At 19.0% G+C, this 23,781-nt stretch overlaps 1 protein-coding gene across 1 annotated transcript; it reads left to right on the top strand.

Annotated features, from left to right (window-relative positions):
* Positions 1–132: 132 nt before the first annotated feature.
* LOC128956944 (uncharacterized) lies at positions 133–1,348 on the top strand. The gene is made up of 3 exons (XM_054302658.1): positions 133–298; positions 719–849; positions 923–1,348. The coding sequence occupies exons 1-3, from the start codon at positions 133–135 to the stop codon at positions 1,346–1,348; spliced, it is 723 nt and encodes a 240-aa protein (XP_054158633.1).
* The last annotated feature ends 22,433 nt before the right edge of the window (positions 1,349–23,781 follow it).

Raw genomic sequence — 23,781 nt, 5'->3', positions numbered from 1 at the left:
TTAAATGTTATTTTAAAAATGATTTACTATTTGTTTAAAAAAAAAAAAATAATAATAATAATCTAATGTAAAGAATTTTTTAGTTATTTATTTTGTTTTAAAAAAAATTATTAATTTTTTTATACCAAAAAAATGAGTGAAACCTCAACAACAACACCAACAACAACATCGACAATAAGTGATGATCAGTGCAACCAATTGATGGACAGTTTGCTAAACTATGTGCGCGACTATCATCTGAAAAAGTTTGATCCCTTATATCTGAGAGATAAACAAACCATTAATTATAATCAATACGGTATATATTTATAATATGTTTTTTTTTAATTATTATTGATGATAATAATCATTACATTATATGCTTAATAAATTGATAATTAGTTTGTATTTCTAATATATATATATATATATATTTATAAATGTCATTATAATTACAGTATTTGTAAAAAAACAAAAGTTTATTAAAGTTTACACATAAAGAAAAATAATTTTCTTTTAATGTAAATAAATAAATAAATATATATATATGTTTTGTTATTGAAAAAAATAATAATAATTATAAATTAGATTAAATTATTATTAATTTTTCAATAATTAATTTATTCGTATTTATGTTAGTATATTATAATATACTGTATATATATATTAATTATCATAATTTTATCATAAAAATTTATCATAAAAAACTTTATTATCATCAAAATACATATATATATAGTGTCAGTAACCATCAATCAGTGTATCATATTTGGTGCGACCAGTTTTCATCGGTCATCCCCGGCCATTGAACTAAGGCCACAACACTATCGACGGGATAGACATACCTTTCATGTCGGGTGCGACATACAGGTTGGTAGCCAAACAAACTATACTAACAATTTGATTACTTAAACTTAATTTTATCTAATTATATGACATACAGGTGCGCGACTTGAGGGCCAACATTAACTTTGACGCCAAAATCGGTTTACCAAAGTATCGCTATAATCCACGTTTGAAAACATGTTGTGTTTCGGTCAATAGATTTACGTTTCGGGTCGAGTGGTCATTGAATTTGCATCGCCAGACAATCAGGGCTACCGATGTCCACTTGATTGACAACGATCGGGTACAGTGTGTTAGTACAGGGTTTCGATGGCCAGTCAATCGTACGGTCGAAACGTTGATACGAAAAAATTGTGAACTATTTTTGGCCGATAATCGCCGCGAATTGGAATCAATGGCCAGACAGGCGATCAACGATTGGTTTGCACCGACTTTTGGTGAACTATTTGATAGCCGATCGGTGGTCAGCGACCCGACGTTTCGCCAGATTGTCGACCAACTGAAACATTTGTCGTCTAAATAATAATTTTTTTTTTTAATTATTGATAACATAATAATCATTACATTAAATGCTCAACAAATTGATAATTAGTTTGTATTTTTAATTATATATATTAAATGTCATTATAATTACAGTATTTGAAAAAAAACAAAAAGTTTATTAAAGTTTATACATAAAGAAAAATCATTTTCTTTTAATGTAAATAATAATTATATTATTTAATACAGATTTATTAGTTAAATTGTTTTTATATGATATAGTATTATATGTTTCATAATCTCATTTAATAAATAAAAATATAAAGTTTATTATAATACGATATATATATTTAAATAATAGAAAATAAATAAATAATAAGTTTAAAACACACATTAGTTTTTTTTAATTAATAACAATTACAAATTTTTTAATATTTAATTTCAAATATAAAATTTATATCTGGTGATTTTTTTAATTAATAAAAAACTATTATTAGTTTTAGCATTATAATAATATTATTAAATATAATATTTATAAATAAATATAATAACTTGAAAAAATAATAATTATTTTAAAAATTTTAATTAAAAATAAATTAGAAACAATAGCAAAAAAATTATGTCATTTAATAAATGGTGTAATTCAATAACAAACACTAGGCATGCAATGGCCAGTAATGTTAGATATGGTCCCAGTGCTACACGCATACTGTCCAATGGCATACGTTGGTCATAGGGATCGGTATCGGTGTTTAGGTCGACATTGTTTTGCTGTTGATTTGTTTTCAATAGATAATTAATGCCTGCATTAAGCAGTGCATCATAATTGCCTGTTTCACGTTGTTGTGTTATACTGTAAATTAATTAATTATTAATTATTATTATTATATAAATTAAAAATAGAAAATTAAATATAACTATAACTAGCATATAGTCAGTTAAAAATTAATAAATATAATAATTAATAATAACCAACAAACAAAAAACACTTACATATCCTTAAAATGTTTGAATAAAATCCATTTATCATCCGATTTACACAATTGTTTCCTAACCAACATTGCGTATCCGTTCAATTGATACGCTTCGCGTGCAAAATGTAAACTCTGTACGTATTGTTTGTGTGCGTATCTAAAGGCTTCAATGATTTCGGTATTTAGCAAAACTATTGTCGATTTTGTCGATTGAATTTCATACAGTGTTTGTCTAACACGTAAACCTATTTCATTTAAAAATGCATTTGAATATAATTTTTCCGTTTTATCGGTAGACTGTCGAAAATATCGATCGATTAATTGTTGTTCAATTTTATTGGCTTTTTCCTAATTTTTAAAAAAAAATAATAATAATTAATTTTATATATAAATAAGTATATAGATTAAAACATGTATATAATAATAAATGCATATTTATATATAGATAATATGTAAATTACCCTGTACTCATTAAATACATCATTGTTCATGGTAAATTTGATAATCATATTTGGTTTACGCATAATATCCTCATACGAGTCAATAGTTTCAAATGGATTTATCAGATAAACCGATAATATTTCCTGATTTATGAAAATTAATGTAAAAAATTTTCCAACAAATAGTGTACCAAATAGTAGATAGATATATGCAGTAGTTTTTTGCAAATTGATTTTGACTATAAATTACAAAAAATAAAATAAAAAAACAATTGAAATTAAATAATTATATTAATAACATATTAAATATTTTATATTAAAAAACTAATAATTAATAAAAACTAACAATTCATAAACATTGCGTTAAATATATGCCATAAATTAGTTTTATTAATCGATAAACTATTACTATTAAATCTTTATTAAAAAATAATAATTATTATTATTAATATTTAAAAAAATTAAAATAATAATAATAATAAAATTTTTGAATTACATTTGCAAATAAATTAAATACATTATCGATCCTATGGCTAATGTGCAAATAAGTGCCAACCAATACTATAAAATTAAATGATATTAGATATTAATAATAATAGTTAAAAATTAATAATAATATAATAATTAATATAAATATATTACATAGATATCGAAAATGTTCAAGATGCCATTAAATTTATTGCTATCAATTGTTTTGTAGATACTGCTTATAATTGATACTGTATATTCATTATAGGGCCATATTAAATAATAATAATCAACATAATTTGTGTTTAATTTGTATCGATGTAGTACTAAATCAACTTGATCAAGCTAATTTTAAAAAAATGTTTATTTTTATTATATATTTTATTCAACAACAAAAATTAACAATAATCTATATAAGATAATAAAAACATAATATACATACAGTAAAATTTTTGTCTTTTATGAATGTTATTGCACTTATATAAAAAAATTAGTTAAATTTTTAAAAAATGTTAAAATATACTTAAAATTATTAGATTATTAATTGATAATTAAAATAAATTATTAATTACCCATATTTTGTGCGCTCAACCAATTTGTAAACTATTTGCAATTCATGTGAACATAAAAATTTAAAATCATTGTCTACATGCTATTGAAAAAATAAATATTATTTTATTTTTTAAAATTATTATAATAATATATAAAATGTATATTTTTTTATTTAAAAATCATATTTTAAATATTATTACTAATAATTTTTTTTTGATCTAAAATGTAATCATCAGTTAAATAATAATAAAATAAAAAAAAATAAATTGCTTACAAATATACTGCTAGTAAATGTAAAATTTTTCAATATTGTAAATTTCATATCAAATTGATACGGCTCAGTTTCGGCAGCTATAGTAAAATCACATTGAACATTTGGTGCCAAATTTGTTATCATATTTTTAGCTTGATTAATAATAATGATTGATAAAAATATTTGTGTTATAAATAATAGTTACTAAATGATGATAATAAAAATAAATTAATATAAAATTATTTTTTTTGTATACAATTTTTATTAATTTATTTTATTAATAATAATTAATAAACTTATAATATATATATTTAGTTCAAAATAGTGTTATATATATATATATAATCTAATATTTATATATACAGTATAAGTGCTTTTTCCAATACTTTTCAAAATATTTCTATTCAAAAACAATTAGTAATTATAATTTTCAAAAATAATGTAATATATATGTACTGTATATGTAATAACTATATATATTATATGTAAATATATTTGTATATTATATTTTTCTAATGGGTGTTCAGATATATATATATATATTTAATAAGTAATGCTATAGTAATATTGATTAACACAGAAAAACATTACACAGAAATAACTTATTTTAATATATATATATAATATATAGTTTATTAATGTAAAATTATTATTTTACAAAAAAATTATAAAAAATAATTAATATCATAGATTTAATAACAATTATTTATTTATTAATTAGAATTAATTTTTATAAAATTTAATTAAGTTTAATTAAAAAGTAAAATTAGTTAATTTTTATAGAATAAATTTAATTAATCATAAACAAAAATCTTAATTTTCCAAAAAATAAAATAAAAACTACAATTATATTATTAATAATAAGCAATAAATATTTAAAATTTATTGAAATATATTATATAATTATATATTATATAAATTATTTAGATGTATGTTTAATTAAATATTTAAATATTAGTATAAAAATATAAATAATTAATAATTATAATTGAATTGCATATTTCAAATAAAAAAATTTTAAGTGCAATATATTAACATTAGTAAGAAAATTATTTCAATAATTTTAAACTTTATTTCAATGATAAATACAATCAATGCAATGGCCAGTAGTGTTATATATGGTCCCAGTGCTACACGCATACTGTCCAATGGCATACGTTGGTCATAGGGATCGGTATCTGAATTATAGTCGACAATCATATTCCGTTGAATGGTTTTTAGTAAAAAATTCAGAAATGAATTAAGCAATGCATCGAAATTGCCTGTTTCGTGTAATTGTGTTATACTGTAAATTTATAAAATAAATAAAAACATAAATAAATTTTTATTATACATTATATATATATATTATAATATATGAGTGTATATACTGTCACAGAATTTCTATATATACTGTATATACAATTGTTTATAATACTTATAAGAATATAATTAATATTATGCCACTTAAAAGTTAAAATTTAAGTAACATTATCTTTTAATTTAGCCAGGGTATTGTATATATAACTTACCTAATATGACATATGTTACCTTGCTTAGGCGTAAGTTAACTGTATACATGATATTACTTAAATTTAAACTTTTAATTTGCATTATCTGTAGTATATATATATAACTATAATTAACATAACTTTGTTTAAAAAAAATAAAAATCTACAAAATTAAAAAAAACTTACATATCCTTAAAATGTTTAAATAAAATAAATTTATTATTATCCATAAAATTATATTTATTAAACATTATTGCGTAACCGGTTAACTGATAGGCTTCGCGTGCAATATGTAAACGCTGTACGTATTTAAACGTTTCAATGAATTGGGTATTTAGTAAAACAATTGTCGATTTTGTCGATTGAATTTCATCCATAGTTTGTATAACTCGTTTGACTAATTCACTGAAAAGTTTATTTGAATATAATTTGATTCCCGATTGCCGTAAAAATCGATCGATTAATTGTTGTTCAATTTTATTGGCTCTTTCCTAATATATAAAATATATTAAAACATATATATATATAAAATATGTTAAAAACAAAAATTAATTTTTTACAGATTAAAAATTACACTAAAAATATTTTTTTAGTTCTAAAATTATAATAGTTTTCCTAGTTTCAATAAAAAAATTAAAGGGATTTTATTAGGGAATTTCCCTGCCTAAAAAAGTTGCCGGAACTCTAATTATAAATAAAAATTTATAAAAAAAAGTGATTTGTTTAATTAAAATTAATCTGATTTTAAAATATAATTTTGTTATAGAAAAACTGGTAATACAGTAATCTATTTATTATTTATTTATTAAAATTACCTTGTACTCATTAAATTCATCATTGTTCATGGTAAATTTGATAATCATATTTGGTTTACGCATAATATCCTCATACGTATCAATAGTTTCAAATGGATTTATTAGATAAACCGATAATATTTCCAGATTTATGAAATTCAATGTAAAAAATTTGCCAATAATTAGTGAACCAAATAGTAGATAGATATATGAATTGATTTTTTTCAATTTGATTTTAACTATAAAATACATAGAATATAAATTATAAAAAAAAATTTTAAAAATTGTTAAATATATATTTGATTATAAAATTTATATTTTCTAAATATTTTCTTATACTTTATTTTAAATTAATTATTTTTTTTAAACTTACAATTCATAAACATTGCGTTAAATATATTCCATAAATTAGTTTTATTAACTGATAAACTATTTCTATTAAATCTTTAAAAAATAGTTAATAATGAAATATTTTTTTTTAATCTAATAGTTTATTATATTATTTTAAATAAATCAAAAATAAAATAATACTTAATTTTTAATGCTATGATTTATTAATTATTAATTAATTAATCATTTTATAAAAATAATGAAAACTAATTAATTTATGTACCATATAACATTTAAATAAATTATTTTTTTAAATAAAAAATAAAAAAAAATATTAAGATAAAATAAATTTGAATTACAATTTAAAATACAATAAATGCATCAACGATCCTATTATTAATGTGAAACTAATTGTCAACCAATACTAAAATTAAAATTATTGATATAATATAGTTATTATCAATAAAAATTAAAAATTATTAATTAATTAATACATATATTACATAGATATCGAAAATGTTCAAGATGCCATTAAATTTATTGCTATCAATTGTTTTATAGAAACTGCTTAAAATTGATATTGAATATTGATTATAAGGCCATATTAAATGATAGATGTCAATATAATTTGGATTTAATTTGTATCGATGTAGTACTAAATCAACTTGATCAAACTATTATTTTTATTAAAAAAAATAAATTAATAAATAAATAATCTAAAAAAATAATACTTTAATAAACATTTACCGTAAAATTTTCGTCTTTTATAAATGCTATTGCACTGATGATAAAATTAATTAATAATAAAAATGTGTTATAGATATTAGTTAATAATATTTAAAAAATAAAAATAAAATTTGATTACTAGATATATTTTTAAAAAAATAATGTTAATTATTGAGAGAGTCTTAAACAGCGGCAACGGCGATGCTATTAATTACAATTATCTGGTCAACAATAAATTTGATTAAAAAGTGACCAAGGTGGCAATGTTGTAGATAATTTTAAACTGAATAAAATTGTAATTGATCATTTTTTAAATTAATTTTATGATTGGCCAGATAATTTATATTCGACTGTTTATAAAATTTATGAATGATAGTCGACTGCAATTATATGGCCAATCATATAATTAATTAAAAAATGACCAATTACAATTTTATTCAGTTTAAAATTATCTATTTAAGACTCTCTGTTAATTATTACTATTATATTAAATTTATTACCCATAATTTGTGCGCTGTACCAATTTGTAAACAATGTTAAAGTCAGTTGAACATAAAAATTTGTAATCATTGTATTTTTATTATTTTTATAGTAATAGTTAAAAAATATTGTTAAATTAAATACTTTATAAATAATATATATTTATTATAATATTGTATAACATTAGATTATAATTAGTGATTATAAAATATATACATAAATTAAATATTAATAGATAAATAATAAAATTAAATAAAAAAACTAAAAATTGCTTACAAATGCATCGTTTGTAAATGTAAAATTGCCTAGCTGTTTAGTTAATTTAATATCAAATGTATACGGCTCAGTTTTGTCAACTATATTTAAATCACATTGAACATTTGGTGCCACATTTGTTATCATATTTGATTGTGATTGATAATACAGTATACACTGTTAAATTAAATTATTGAATATAGATAACAATATACAGTATGTGTGATAATAATAATAATAATTTTATTATTAATTTATAATGATAATAAATTTGATAGATACTAACATAATAATATTAAATAATTTTTATGTACAATTCACCCCAGTTTTATATACAGTATATACAGTATATATATATTTATAGTAAATAGTATAGTAAACTAAAAATAATTCCATTAAAAACAATTAGTAGTTATAATTGGAAAATAATATAAATATTATTGTCTATATATATGTAAATATATATACAATAAAAAGTTTATTTGTCTAATGGGTGTTCAGATTATAATTTTTTTTAATTAGTAATACAATAGTAATATTGATTAATACAAACAAAACATTACAATGAAATAAATTACTTTAATATATTGATTATATATAGTACTGTATATTATACTAATGTAAAATTATTATTTTATAGAAAAAACAAATTAAATATTAATAATAATAATAATAACAAAAAACTATTTTAATTTTGTATTTTATTTATTGTGAAAAAATAATGTCCAGTCCTGTAGTTTATAGCCTATGGACAGGACAGTCAGTGAAAAAGACAACTGTCCTCATCGCTGAACAACACGAATGATCAATAAAACTATAATAATTTATTAGATTTGAGCCGTAGATATGAAATTTACAATATTGAAAAATTTTACATTTACTAACAGCAATATACTGCTAGTAAATGTAAAATTTTTCAATATTATAAATTTCATATGAAATTGATATGGCTCAGTTTCGGCAGCTATAGTAAAATCACATTGAACATTTGGTGCAAAAATTTGTTATCATATTTTTAGCTTGATTAATAATAATGATTAATAGATTTGATAAAAATATTTGTGTTATAAATAATAGTTAATAATCAAATTATTAATGATGATGATGATAATAAAAATAAATTAATATACAATTATTTTTTTTGTATACAATTTTTATTAATTTATTTTATTAATAATAATTAATAAACTTATAATATATATATATATTTAGTTAAAAAATAGTGTTATATATATATATATCTAATCTAATATTTATATATATAGTTTAAGAGTTTTTTCCAATACTTATCAAAATATTTCTATTCAAAAACAATTAGTAGTTATAATTTTGAAAAAATAATGCAATATATATGTACTGTATATGTAATAAATAAATATATTATATGTAAATATATTTGTATATTATATTTTACTAATGGGTGTTCAGATTTATATATATTTAATAAGTAATGCTATAGTAATATTGATTAACACAGAAAAAAATTACACAAAAATAAATTATTTTAATATTATAAATATAATATATAGTATATTAATGTAAAATTATTATTTTACAAAAAAATAAAATTAACGATTACAATAAAAAATAAAATAAATAAAAAAATATAGTTTATTATGTTGTTTTGCATTTTATTTCTCCAATAATTGTTTTAAAATGTGACTTATTTTTGTACAAATATAGATATCAATCAACAATAGTGATAAAAATAAATTTAATATTATTATATAATTATATATTATACAGTATATAAATATTAGTGTATTAAATAGATAAATATGATTGATTGATATATTATAATTCAATTGCAAACTTTAAATAAAAGTTTTTTTAAGTGCAATATATTAACAATAGTAGAAAAGTTATTTCAATAATTTTAAACTTTATTTCAATGATAAATACAATCAATGCAATGGCCAGTAGTGTTAGATATGGTCCCAGTGCTACACGCATACTGTCCAATGGCATCTGATTGTCGTAGGGATCGGTATCTGAATTATAGTCGACAATCATATTCCGTTGAATGGTTTTAAGTAAATAATTCAGAAATGAATTAAGCAATGCATCGTAATTGCCTGTTTCGTGTAATTGTGTTATACTGTAAATTTACAAAATAAATAAAATCATAAATAAATTTTTATTAAACATATATATATATATATATATATATACAGTTTATGCCACTTAAAAGTTTAAATTTAAGTAATATTATGTAATGATTTAGCAAGGTACAGTATATAACTTACTTAATATAACATATGTTACCTTGCTTAGCGTAAAGTTAACTGAACACTCAAATTTAAACTTTTAATTGGCATTATCTTTAGTATATATATATATATATAACTATAATAAACATAACTTTGTTTTTTATTAAAATAAATATCTACAAAATTAATTTTTAAAAAACTCTTACATATCCTTAAAATGTTTAAATAAAATAAATTTATTATTATCCATAAAATTAAATTTATTAAACATCATTGCGTAACCGGTTAACTGATACGCTTGGCGTGCAATATGTAAACGCTGTACGTATTTAAAAGTTTCAACGAATTGGGTATTTAGCAAAACTATTGTCGATTTTTTCAATTGAATTTCATCCATTATTTTTACGATTCGTTGAACTAATTCACTGAAAGATTTATTTGAATATAATTCGATTCCCGATTGCCTTAAAAATCGATCGATTAATTGTTTTTCAATTTTATTGGCTCTTTCCTAATATCATATATATATATATATGTTAAGAACAAAATTTTTTTTTTGCAGATTAAAATTACACTAATAAAAATATTTTTTTATTTCTAAAATTAAAATATTTTTTTTATTTCTAAAATTATAATATTTTCCTTATTTTCCATAAAAAATTAGAGACATTTTATTAAGGAATTTCCCGGTCTAAAAAAACTTGCCCGAACTCTAATTATAAATAAAAATTTATAAAAAACGATATTTGTATAAATAAAATTACTATTATTTTTAGATATATAATTTTTTAAATAGAAAAAATGATAATGCAGTCTATCTATTGATTATATATATATATATATATAATTTATCAAAAATTACCCTGTACTCATTAAATTCATCATTGTTCATGGTAAATTGGATAATCATATTTGGTTTACGCATAATATCCTCATACGTATCAATAGTTTCAAATGGATTTATTAGATAAACCGATAATATTTCCAGATTTATGAAATTCAATGTAAAAAATTTTCCAATAATTAGTGAACCAAATAGTAGATAGATATATGAATTGTTTTTTTTCAATTTGATTTTGACTATAAAATACATAAAATATAAATTATAAAAAATTGATAAAAATATGTTTGATTATAAAATTTATATTTTCTAAATATTTTCATATACTTTATATTTATATTAATTATTTTTTAAAAAAATAAACTTACAATTCATAAACATTGCGTTAAATATATTCCATAAATTAGTTTTATTAACTGATAAACTATTTCTATTAAATCTTTTTAAAAAAATAATTAATATTAAATATTTTTTTAAAAAATCTTATAGTTTATTATATTATTGTTAAATTAATCAGAAATAAAATAATACTTAATTTTTAATGCTATGATTTAATATTTATTAATTAATTTATATACTATATAGTACATTTAAATAAATTAAATTCTTTTTAAAAAAATAAAATAACAAATATTGAGATAAAAAAATTGAATTACAATTTAAAATACAATAAATACATTAACGATCCTATGGTTAATGTGAAATTAAGTGCCAACCAATACTAAAATTAAAATTATTAGATATAATATAGTTATTATTATCAATAAAAAAATTAAAAGTACACAAATTATTAATTAAATTAATATATATATATTACATAGATATCGAAAATGTTCAAGATGCCATTAAATTTATTGCTATCAATTGTTTTGTAGATACTGCTTATAATTGATATTGAATATTGATTATAAGGCCATATTAAATGATAGATGTCAATATAATTTGGATTTAATTTGTATCGATGTAGTACTAAATCAACTTGATCAAACTATTAGTTTTTTAATAAACAAAATTAATTATAAATTATTATAATTTTATAAATAATCTAGATACTTTAAACACTTACCGTATAATTTTTGTCTTTTATAAATGGTATTGCACTGATGTTTCAAAAAAAAAATATTAAAAATTAATTAATAATAAAAATGTTATAGATATTAGATAATAGTATTTAAAAATATATTTTGATTACTAGTTATAATATGATTACTAGTTATAATTTTTTTAAATAATTTTAATAATTTTAATTAAATTTATTACCCATAATTTGTGCGCTGTACCAATTTGTAGACTATGGTTAAATCAAATGAACATAGAAATTTGAAATCATTGCGTATATACTATAAAAATATATATATACAAGTTATTTATATTATTTTTTTTATAGAAATAGTTAAAAAATAATTTTTTGTTAATTATAAAAATACTGTTAATTAAATACTATATAAAAGTTATTATATTTATTATAATAGTGTAACATTAAAAGATATTAATTTAGATTATAAATGTATACATAAATTAAATATTAATTTAGATAAATAAATTTGCTTACAAATATCTTGATTAGTAAATTATAAAATTAAAATTGAATTAAATGAAAAAAACAAAATTTTAATTAATTAATTTTGAATCTATAAAATTGCTTACAAATGCATCGTTTGTAAATGTAAAATTGCCTAGCTGTTTAGTTAATTTAATATCAAATGTATACGGCTCAGTTTTGCCAGCTATATCAAATTCACATTGAACATTTGGTGCCACATTTATCATATTGATAATACAGTTTATACAATATATATATACTGATATTTAATATAGATAACAATATACAGTTTGTGTGCTAATGATAATAATTTTATTATTAATTTATAATGATGATAAATTTGATAGATACTAACACAATAATATTAATTAATTTTTATGTACATTTTAAATTAATTCATCCCAGTTTTATATATATATATATATATATATATATATATATATATATATATACTAAATAGTATAATAAATTAAAAATAATTCCATTAAAAACAATTAGTAGTTATAATTGGAAAATAATATAAATATTATTGTCTATAATATAGACTCTATATTATTGTAAAATATATATACAATAAAATTTTTTTTTGTCTTATTGGTGTTCAGATTAATATTTTTTTTGTAATACAATAATAATATTGATTAATACAACAAAAAAAAACATAACAATGAAATAAATTACTTTAATATATTGATTATATATAGTATATATATAAATACTCTATATTATACTAATGTAAATGTAATATACATATATTTTTAATATACATATATTTTAATATACATATATTTTTAATATACATATATTTTTAATATACATATATTTTTAATATACATATATTTTTAATATACATATATTTTTAATATACATATATTTTTAATATACATATATTTTTAATATACATATATTTTTAATATACATATATTTTTAATATACATATATTTTTAATATACATATATTTTTAATATACATATATTTTTAATATACATATATTTTTAATATACATATATTTTTAATATACATATATTTTTAATATACATATATTTTTAATATACATATATTTTTAATATACATATATTTTTAATATACATATATACGTATATATTTATTATTGTACATAAGCATTTATAAAAAGTAATTTTTAGATTTAATTAGATTTCAAAATTAATAATAAATTAATAATTTCAATATAAATTTGCTATATTTAAAATAAAATCAATAATTCATTTGACTTATATTTGTTAATACAATTTGAGAAAATAAAATACAAAAACATTTCTATAAAATTTTATGTTAAAATATAATCTATTTATATATATATATATATAATTTAAACTAATAAAAAACAAAATTCTTTATATTAATAATTTTATTTCATTAGTAAATTTTCAATTTAATTAAATTTAAATTAAATTATATATAGATATTAGTGATTTTAAAACATTTTGTATTAAAAATGAAATTATTTTATAATTTTTAAAATCAATATTTTAGTTAAGATAAAAATATATAATTTGATTATATATATATATTGAAACCATATACAGTAACTAAAAATATGTTATATAATGTACTGTATATATTAATACACTGTAATAACTATATTGAATATACAGTTTTATTCAATAATAAAGCTGACAAAATGTACAAAAATTATTTATTAATTACTAAAATATATTATTTATTAATTAAAATTAAAACAACAGTTACAGTGTTTCGTTATAAATAAATAATATTTTTTATTTTATTTTTGTGTCCTACAAAAAAATTATTAAAAATTTCATACATTAAATTCAAGATATAGTATAGATAATAATTTTTTAAAATGTTTACTTAAAATGTAGTGTTTAAACCTTTTTTTATTTGGTCAGTCTATATATAAATAGATATATATAAGTATTTCAATAAATAATATTTTCTAGAAATTTATTGATTAAATATATATCATTAAAAAAATATTAATGCTTTTTAAAATATATATATTTAAGTTAATTTTTAGTCTCTTATTTATTATAGTACAGTAAATATATATTTATATATTAATAATTTCAATGTACAAATAATTCTGTATAATAATATTTAATATCATTATTAATGTTATTTTAATTAATATATTGTATAATTAAATATGAATAATAATATAAAATGTAGAAAATAATCTCAATTCAAACAACAATAAATTTAATTAAACAAAATATTTATAATTATAAATTATAATAAGATTTTGATGAAATATATTAAATATATACTAAATAACTGTAATAATTATTTTTAGTAAAATTATACAAATATTAAATATTGATGTTATGATTGTTTTGAATTTTGTTGAGCACTACTAGTATTACATTTGATAAACTTTTTCATACATATGAGCTAACATTAATTAATAAAAATAAATAATTTTATGTATATCTTTATGTATAAATATTTTTTAAAAAGAGTGACTTAAAATTTATATAAATTTTTATTTAATATCATAATAACAACTTAAAATAAAGATTAAGTTTATTTTACTAAATAATATATATATATATTGTATATATATTTTGTTTCAAGTATTACTTAAATTATGCTCAAAATGAAAGCTTATTATAATAATTATTTTTTCGTGATTGTGAATAAGTAAGATATATATATATATATATATATAATTTAATATATAAAATCTTTTAATATTTTTTAATTAATCTTTTCAGATTACAATTGTGAAAAAAAATTTTTTATACAATATAAACATTTAATATTATTTAATTATAATTATGTTACAAAAATAAACTTTGAATAAAAATTACTATTCAATATAAATTATTTATATATTAATTTGAGTGATATATTTACTACATTTGAATTATATTTCAAAGTTAGTGTAAACACTATAACTTTATTATACTATAAATATACAATTAATATACAATTAACAGTATAAACTTGTTTTTAAAGCTATAAATTTATTTACAATATATTAAAAGTGCTAATTTATTTAATATAGTTTTTATTAGTAAAATAATAACATCAACAACAAAAACAACAAATGTTAAAACAATTATTTGTTTTGTTTGGCATAAAATGCACAAACAGTTACTATCGGCATATATTTAACGGCATTAAACTATCTATACTTATATTATTGTTAATTCAAATTACACTGGTACTATTTAACAACAATTATATTAGTTTTGAATATAATAATAATAATAATAATAAACAATATAATTATTATGCAATCTTAATAATATTGGTAACTATAATTCACATTGTATCCATGTCAATTGAATATTTAATTATATGTGTGCGTTACAAAAAAATATTATCAATAAACAACAAACTTACCAATTATTATACTAATAATAATAAATTAAATATTACAAATAATAATTGGAAACGTTTAGTGATTTATTATGCAATTTATTTGTTACATTCAACCCTGGTTATGCTATTGTTTTATTTTGAACCAATTGTGGAAATATTATTTGAAATACATGTTCCCGTAAAGTTTACCGTACGTATAGCATTGTGTGCAATGCCAATGTTAGCCTGGTATCATTTTACACAATTAATCAATTGGGAGTTACGTTTGAAATATTTTAGTATGCTTGATAATTTTTATCATGTATATTTATTGAAATTTTTAAATAATAATAATGATAATGCACCCAGTACCCATGAACTAATTAATTGTCAGCAATTAATACATTTGTTTATACGTTTGGATAGTCAACTAAACAAATATGTTGATCAATTAAAATATTTTAACCTGATAAATTATCTATGTTTTTCCAGTGGTTATTTGCTATTTTTTTGGTCCTACCTAGATCAATTACAGTGGTCATCATTGATAATGTGTTTAATAAACATGTTTCTAATATCAATACATTATATTTATTATCTAATAATTTATAAATATAAATATGAGAAAATATATTTCAATATAAAAAATGTCATGGATAAATTACAAGATAAATATGCCAATAATACTGATAATATCTATATTGAACTGGCTGTTTTAAATGCTAGTGTACAATTGTTAATTTATGATAAATAAAATAATAATTATAAAAAAAACTATATATTATAAAAAAATATTAAATTATGATAATATTAGTGTAATAACTATTATAGTATTAAATAAAAATAATGAAAATATATTATAATTAATTTTGATTTACTGTATACAGTATTTATATTATATAACGATATATTAAATAAAATAGTTAAAAAAAATATGAAAATATAATTATGTAGTTAATTGAATTTAGATTTACTTTTTAATATTAAATAAAAATTTCTGAAATAAAGTAAAAATTTTGTTTTGTTTTTATTTTAAAATAAATTATTTTTCGCAATAATTTAGCAACTTTAATTAATTATTTAATTTTTAATTAAAATATAAATAATAACAAAATCTATTAAGTAAAAATTAAGTAAACTATTGGGCAATTTTACATTTAGTAACACCTTATTTGTAAATATTTTTTGTTTTTAATATTATATTTTTTAAAACTTTTTTTGTAAATAAATAGAAATTAATTTATATTTATGAAAAAATGTATACTATTAAAAAATATTAAAATCAATTAATTGTATTGATAAAATATTTTTTGTTATGATATATTTTTATAAACTATTTAAAAGTAAAATTACTATTAGTATTATTACTATTTTATATTTCAGTCAACCATTAATGATAGACAATATTTATGTGGAAATCATTTTTACATAATATATGAATTGGTTAAACAAACTAAATATGGGTAATAATAATAATAAAACTTGTAATAAATGTTGTATTTTTTTTTAAAAAAATGTAATTTGTAATTTTTTTTAGTACATTACCTATAATTATGAATGAAATTAATCATAATTATCATAATTTGTCACTTGGCATTTAAAAATTCAAGTATATTTTTTATTTAATTGTTTATTAAAATTGTAGGTGTAGAGAAAAATGCACAAATTTTGGTGAATGTCCTAGATTATTGTTATTATGTATAGGGATGGGACAGCAAGGCAAGTGCTCCGACCAATCAGGAGCAAGCATTGCATGAGATTGAATAAGCGAACAGGCGGCAACATTAGGTTAGTTCAGGAAGTAGTCGATGAAAAATGTGATACGCCTTCTGGCCGATTAGTTTGTAATTAGCTGGAAATCAATAACTAGGAATTAAAATTGCTAAACAGGGATCGTTTCAAAACGACATCTACCGGTTAGAATGATATACTATTCGATATAATTTGCAAACTCTACAATCAGTTAGGAAAAAATGCTGAACATTTATATTTCAATACAGTCAATCGAGGGTGAATCGATTGATACGCATTGTCCGCGATTTTAGTATTTTCCGAATATTTACAAAAACTATTCAATTAAACTACTTTGTAACCACTACCAATGATCGCAATAATTTTGGAAGTTTTTTTGTAGCACTAGCCAGAAATGTGCAAAACAGTTAGCGAAAAACGGAATTTGAGTTGAAAAGTTTGCAACAAAAGACCGAAAAGTTGCTTAATGTCTAAATAACACATATTTTCGAAGTCAATGGATCTCTGTTTCGGCGAAAAAATGACTCGAATTATAAGCCAACTCCTGAGGATCGACTAAAGCATTTGTACACTGAAATGGACAACTTGTGCCATTTTTCACCTCATTTCTTGTCTGCAATATATATGCAGGTCAAAGAAATTATTGAGACTAATATTGAATTATTTATACTAAACTGATCTAAAACTCAAAAAAATAATCAAAACTAAAATCTATTAAATAAATTAAGTTTATAAATAATTTAATTAGTATTATTTTTATCAAATTATTTAATTAAAAAAAATTGTTTGTTTAAGAAATTTAAATTTACAGCAATTTTTTACAGCCTGTTTAGTGGATGGATTTATTTTGAAAAAAATAACAGTAAAAAACTTTTCTTTAGTGTTATTTTGTTATTACTTTTAATAAGCAATGGTTTTTCTATTCAATAATTGTTGTCATAGTTTAGTTAATTGATTAAAGTTTATACCACTTAATGGTATAACAACAGTAAGTTTTTTGTAATTTGCAGTCAAATTATGAGTAATAATTTATTTCATTAGTTGAAAATTTTGCAATTCATTGCAAAATCATTGTTTTAAACGTTGGTTATATTTTATTCCCGAAAAATAATATCACTGATATTATAGATACTAATGTACACGAATAGGAGTTGATTCCGGCGCAACACACCGACGGCAACGATCCGGTCACCAATTGTTCAAAAAGTAAAAAGAAAGTAGCAAAACATCAGATGAAATACTTATCGTCGGCATCACCATCACCGCAACAATCGCCACAGCAATCGCCGCAGACATTGATTCCGAAACCACAAGAAGTAGATGTTGAGCATAACCAGACATTATCAAATCTCGTCGGCATCAATGTTTCTAAAATCTTAACTACAGTTTTAACTAAAACACCCTTCAGATCAGCTTCAAAATCATGGGACACTTGTATTGATGGCTACACATTGATGTTTGTAATACCGCGCTTAGATGTCTCCAAATACAAGTCAAGTCAAATCAAGCAGTTTAGACGCCGATACTTGTGATCGTAAGCCAAACAATGATGTACTGATGATTATATATTATTAACTTTTTATGTTTACATTAATTGATTTCATATATAATAATGCTTAATTTAAATATGTTTAATATATGTCAAAATTTAGTAAAATTATTCAAACAAAAATTACTAAATAATTGATGGATGATATGCAACGCATTTTGTATGAACTGTAAGCTATTTTTGATTAATAATTATTTTATATTAAAATTATATATATATATACAGTATATATATATACAGTATATATATATACAGTATATATATATATATGTATACATTTTTTTATACTAAATTGCACCCACCTATAAATTGTTTTTTTAAACATAGTTAAAATTAAAATCATTATGAATAATGCAAATCTATTTTACTATATATTATTTGGTACACTATTTGTCGGCAAATTTTTTACAACAAATTTCATAAATCAAGAAATTTTTATCAATTTATTTGACAAATCCATTTGAAACCATTGATAGTTATGAGGATCTTATAAATAGACCGGAATTGTTGATTGATATTATTATGCCAGCCTATAATTTTCAAGATTTTGTGGTATTATTATTATAATTGTAATTGTTTTAATAATAATTAAAAATAAAAAACTTTATACTTTTTTTTAAATAAAGTCAAAATCTAATGAAATTGAACGAAAACTAATTGATCGATACAATAGATATACACCAAAATCGGGTAATATTAACAAATCGTTTGACAAAGTTGTCGATTCGGTAACTCAACAATTATATGATGGCCAACACCAACAAACACAAGTGGCCATAATGATTCAGGTCTATGCCCGGGCACTGTTACGTGATTAGTACAATTAGTACAAAATAGTACAAAATTGTACAAACATTATAGTTATACGTATGTACAGTATAAAGATTTTTTTTTTAAAAATATCATTAATAGTTTTTTAAAATTATCATTAATAATTTTTTAATTAATTTTCATTAATAATTTTTTTTAATTAATTAATTATTTTTTTAGCCTGCTACAATCATATGAAACTGGTCACCATGATGTTTGGGATGATGCACTTTATGATTTTCTATTAACTAACTATCAGCAAGATCAATTTAAATATAAATCCAACCAAACTACCGATCCCTATGATATTCAAATGCCATTGGACAGTATGCGTGTAGCACTGGGACCATATCTAACACTACTGGCCACTGGTATTATTATGTTTATCATTGAAAGTAGACATAAAATTTCTAGATTAATGTAGATTATATTATCAATGATAATTGAATTATTTTTTACATTTTATAAAGTTATTTTCTAATAATTAACTAATTTACAAACTGTTTTAAAAATATATTTAATTTTATTTATTTATTTTTTTGTTACAATTCTAGTAAATATCAATATTATAAAGAAAAAATTTATTATTAAGTTATATAAGTCAATTAAATTATACTTAATTATTGATATATTGATTCACATATTTAAAAAAAATATGTTAGATATTTAATTATTTCTAATAAAAATCTCTAATAATTATCAATTAATTAAAATTTACAAAATTACAAAATAATATACTAAAATAAAATCTTTTTTTCTTAAAATTATTTATTTTAAACAACTATTATATTTCAAAATAATTAAAATTATAATTAGTTTGAAATTCTTTTTAAAGAAACTAAAAAAATAGTTTATTTTTTATGATATAAATTTTTTAAAAAATATATATTTATTTAATATTTTATATATGTTTGTTACTAGTACCAAGATAATATCTATTAAACTGGTACCACTAATAACAAAATACAATAAACATAAAATTTATATCTTATACACAGTATACTGTATTACATTTATATTTTATAAATTATTAATAATATTTTTATATATACTACAGTATACTGTATATACAGTATATATTATTCACTTTATGTACATATATAAAAAAATTATTATTTGTAAATATATTTATTATATCTATTATAATATAAGTCTCATTTTTCTATCAATAATTTTTATAAATAAATAAATAATTTATTTTCTAATAAAATAATCGTATAAAAAATATAATTAGTTTTTATTTTTTATATAATTTACATTGTTGTTTATTTTGTTGAAAATACTATTACCCAATAATACATATATAACATTAAAAATTTTAATATTGCAAATAAATCTTAATAATTTTTTATTTTGTGTAATACAATAATTTTTTTTTTAAAAATTAAATTTTAAAAAAATGTACACAAAAGTAGATAGAAATGTTATATGCGATATTGAATTAGCTCATCAAACTGATCCGTATACATTTGACATTGAATTTGACCATGGTCATAAATTATTGGGCAATTTTACATTTACCTATGAATTATTTGTAATTAAAATTTATTTATTTTTTATAAATTGATTTAATAGTTTTAAAAAATTAAAATTACTTAATATTTTTTAATATGCTTTTAAAAATAATTGTTGTTTTGTTATTGATATATATATAGGTTTTTATAATTTATTTAATTAATTAATTTAAAGGTTGAAAATGATTTCAACTTTATATGCGGCCGAATGTTAGAAGTTTTATATCAATTAGTTCGCCGAACTAAATATGGGTTAAAAACTTTTTTTTATTAATATTTTCAAAAAAAATAATTTTTATGATTTTTTAAAAATTTATTTCTATTAGTGCATTACCAATTTTAATGAATAAAAATTTAAGTGATGATTCAACTAATTTAACTGGCAAACAATTGGCATTTAAATATGCTGAAAACAATGTAATTGAATATATTTATATATATATTTTTTTAAATTTTATTTTTGTTGTTGAATTATTTAATCTAATTAATTTTTTTTTGAATTTTTAAAGTTTGTTGACATTGTTTTTAATGAATTTAATTTGAATTCAAATCTACTGGATCAATTCAATTTGATTAGTCCATATAATTATATGACAACATTAATAATGGGTAGTATTTATCCCACTAATGATGATAGAAAATTCTATGGCATTGCAAATATTATGGATAATTATGTAATTAAAAAAAATTACTATTAATTTTATCATTTTATTTTATACTTATTTTTTATATGTATTTAAAAGTTTTGGTTGGGACTATTTGTTACTATAATAATTAGTATATTGTTATATAAATCCTATACAATAATAATAAGGTAAATAATTTAATTATTAGTGATTTTTTTTATATAATAAATACTTTAAATTATATATATTTTAGTAATTTAAATAACTATTTTTTAGTAAAAATATTAACTTAACAATTGTAAAAATAATAGTGGATATATTTTATGCATTGTTTACTAACAGTAAGTTTATTTTATATTGGCATGCGGTAATTAAATATATTTTTATTTTATTTATTTATTTATAAATTTATTTATAATAATATACTAATTTACAATCAATTTCATTAAAAATAAATTTAATTTATTTTTTATTTACAATTCTAGTAAATATCAATATTATAAACAAGAATATGTTTTTCTATTCACTATTTGGTACATTATTTTTTGGCAATTTTTTTACAATAAATTTTATAAATCAAGAAATTTTATCAATTTATTTGATAAATCCATTTGAAACTATTGACTCGTACGAAGATCTTATGCGTAAACCTGAAATATCAGTAAAATTTACCATGACACAATATGAATTTCAAACTTATCAGGTTAATTATTTTTATTTGGGGGAAGGGGTGTCGGCGTACATACTAATTGGGATGCTACCTAAAATTTTAAAAATAAGTGGGAGGGGTCTAAAGTTCTTATATATATATATATATATCCCAAACGTAATATTTGAATCACCCCTTTCCTAAAAATTAATCTAAAATTAAATATTTTAAAATAATTTTATAATTTATTTTTTTTGTTTAAAAAAATCAATTTATATTAGTCAATGGCTAACGATATTGAACGCCAACTAATTACAAGTTTCGTAGACTCGACTGAATACGAATCAATGAAAACGTTTTATTCGGATATTGAAATGTTTGCAAAATTATTGGCCGAAATTCAGATCCGAAAATCATTGGTCGCATTGATATCATACGATTCGGTCAGGATTTTGCAAAATGCCCGCAAAAATAATCAATTATTGCATTTATCGGACAATTCGTATCAAATGATCGGTTACGCGGCTATTATCCGCAAAACTCCAAACAATAACAGTATTTTATACAAACATTTTAGAGATATGTATGTAATTATTATTATTATTATTATTATATAAGTATAATAATAAAAATTATTATTATTATTATTTTTTAAAGTGTAACTCAATTTCACGAAACTGGTCACTACGATGAATATAATACGGCCATGGCCGATTTTCTAATTAATAAATTTCAGCATGATAAATTCATTATCAATTCAACCGATCCCTATAACAATAGTATTATGCCATTGGATAGTATGCGTGTAGCACTGGGACCATATCTAACCGTACTGGCCATTGCATTGATTGTATTTATTATGGAAATAATTTTCTAAAATTTTTATTAAAACATTTGTCTTTTTTTATTGTGTGTAAATGTTTAACTAATTT

This window comes from Oppia nitens, unplaced genomic scaffold, assembly GCF_028296485.1.
Source record: "Oppia nitens isolate AA-2021 unplaced genomic scaffold, nextdenovo-longstitch-racon4-pilon3 scaffold34_pilon_pilon_pilon, whole genome shotgun sequence".
Taxonomy (NCBI): Eukaryota; Metazoa; Arthropoda; class Arachnida; order Sarcoptiformes; family Oppiidae; genus Oppia; species Oppia nitens.
The sequence above is the reverse complement of the archived record's forward strand: the minus strand, read 5'-3'. Positions and strand labels throughout refer to the sequence as shown.

Bases quoted from the DNA above. Each gene is read 5' to 3' on its own strand.
- LOC128956944 (XM_054302658.1), top strand. From the start codon at position 133: ATGAGTGAAACCTCAACAACAACACCAACAACAACATCGACAATAAGT. The intron at 299-718 runs GTATATATTTAT...ATATATATATAG, and splicing joins CATTAATTATAATCAATACG to TGTCAGTAACCATCAATCAG. The intron at 850-922 runs GTTGGTAGCCAA...TATGACATACAG, and splicing joins ATGTCGGGTGCGACATACAG to GTGCGCGACTTGAGGGCCAA.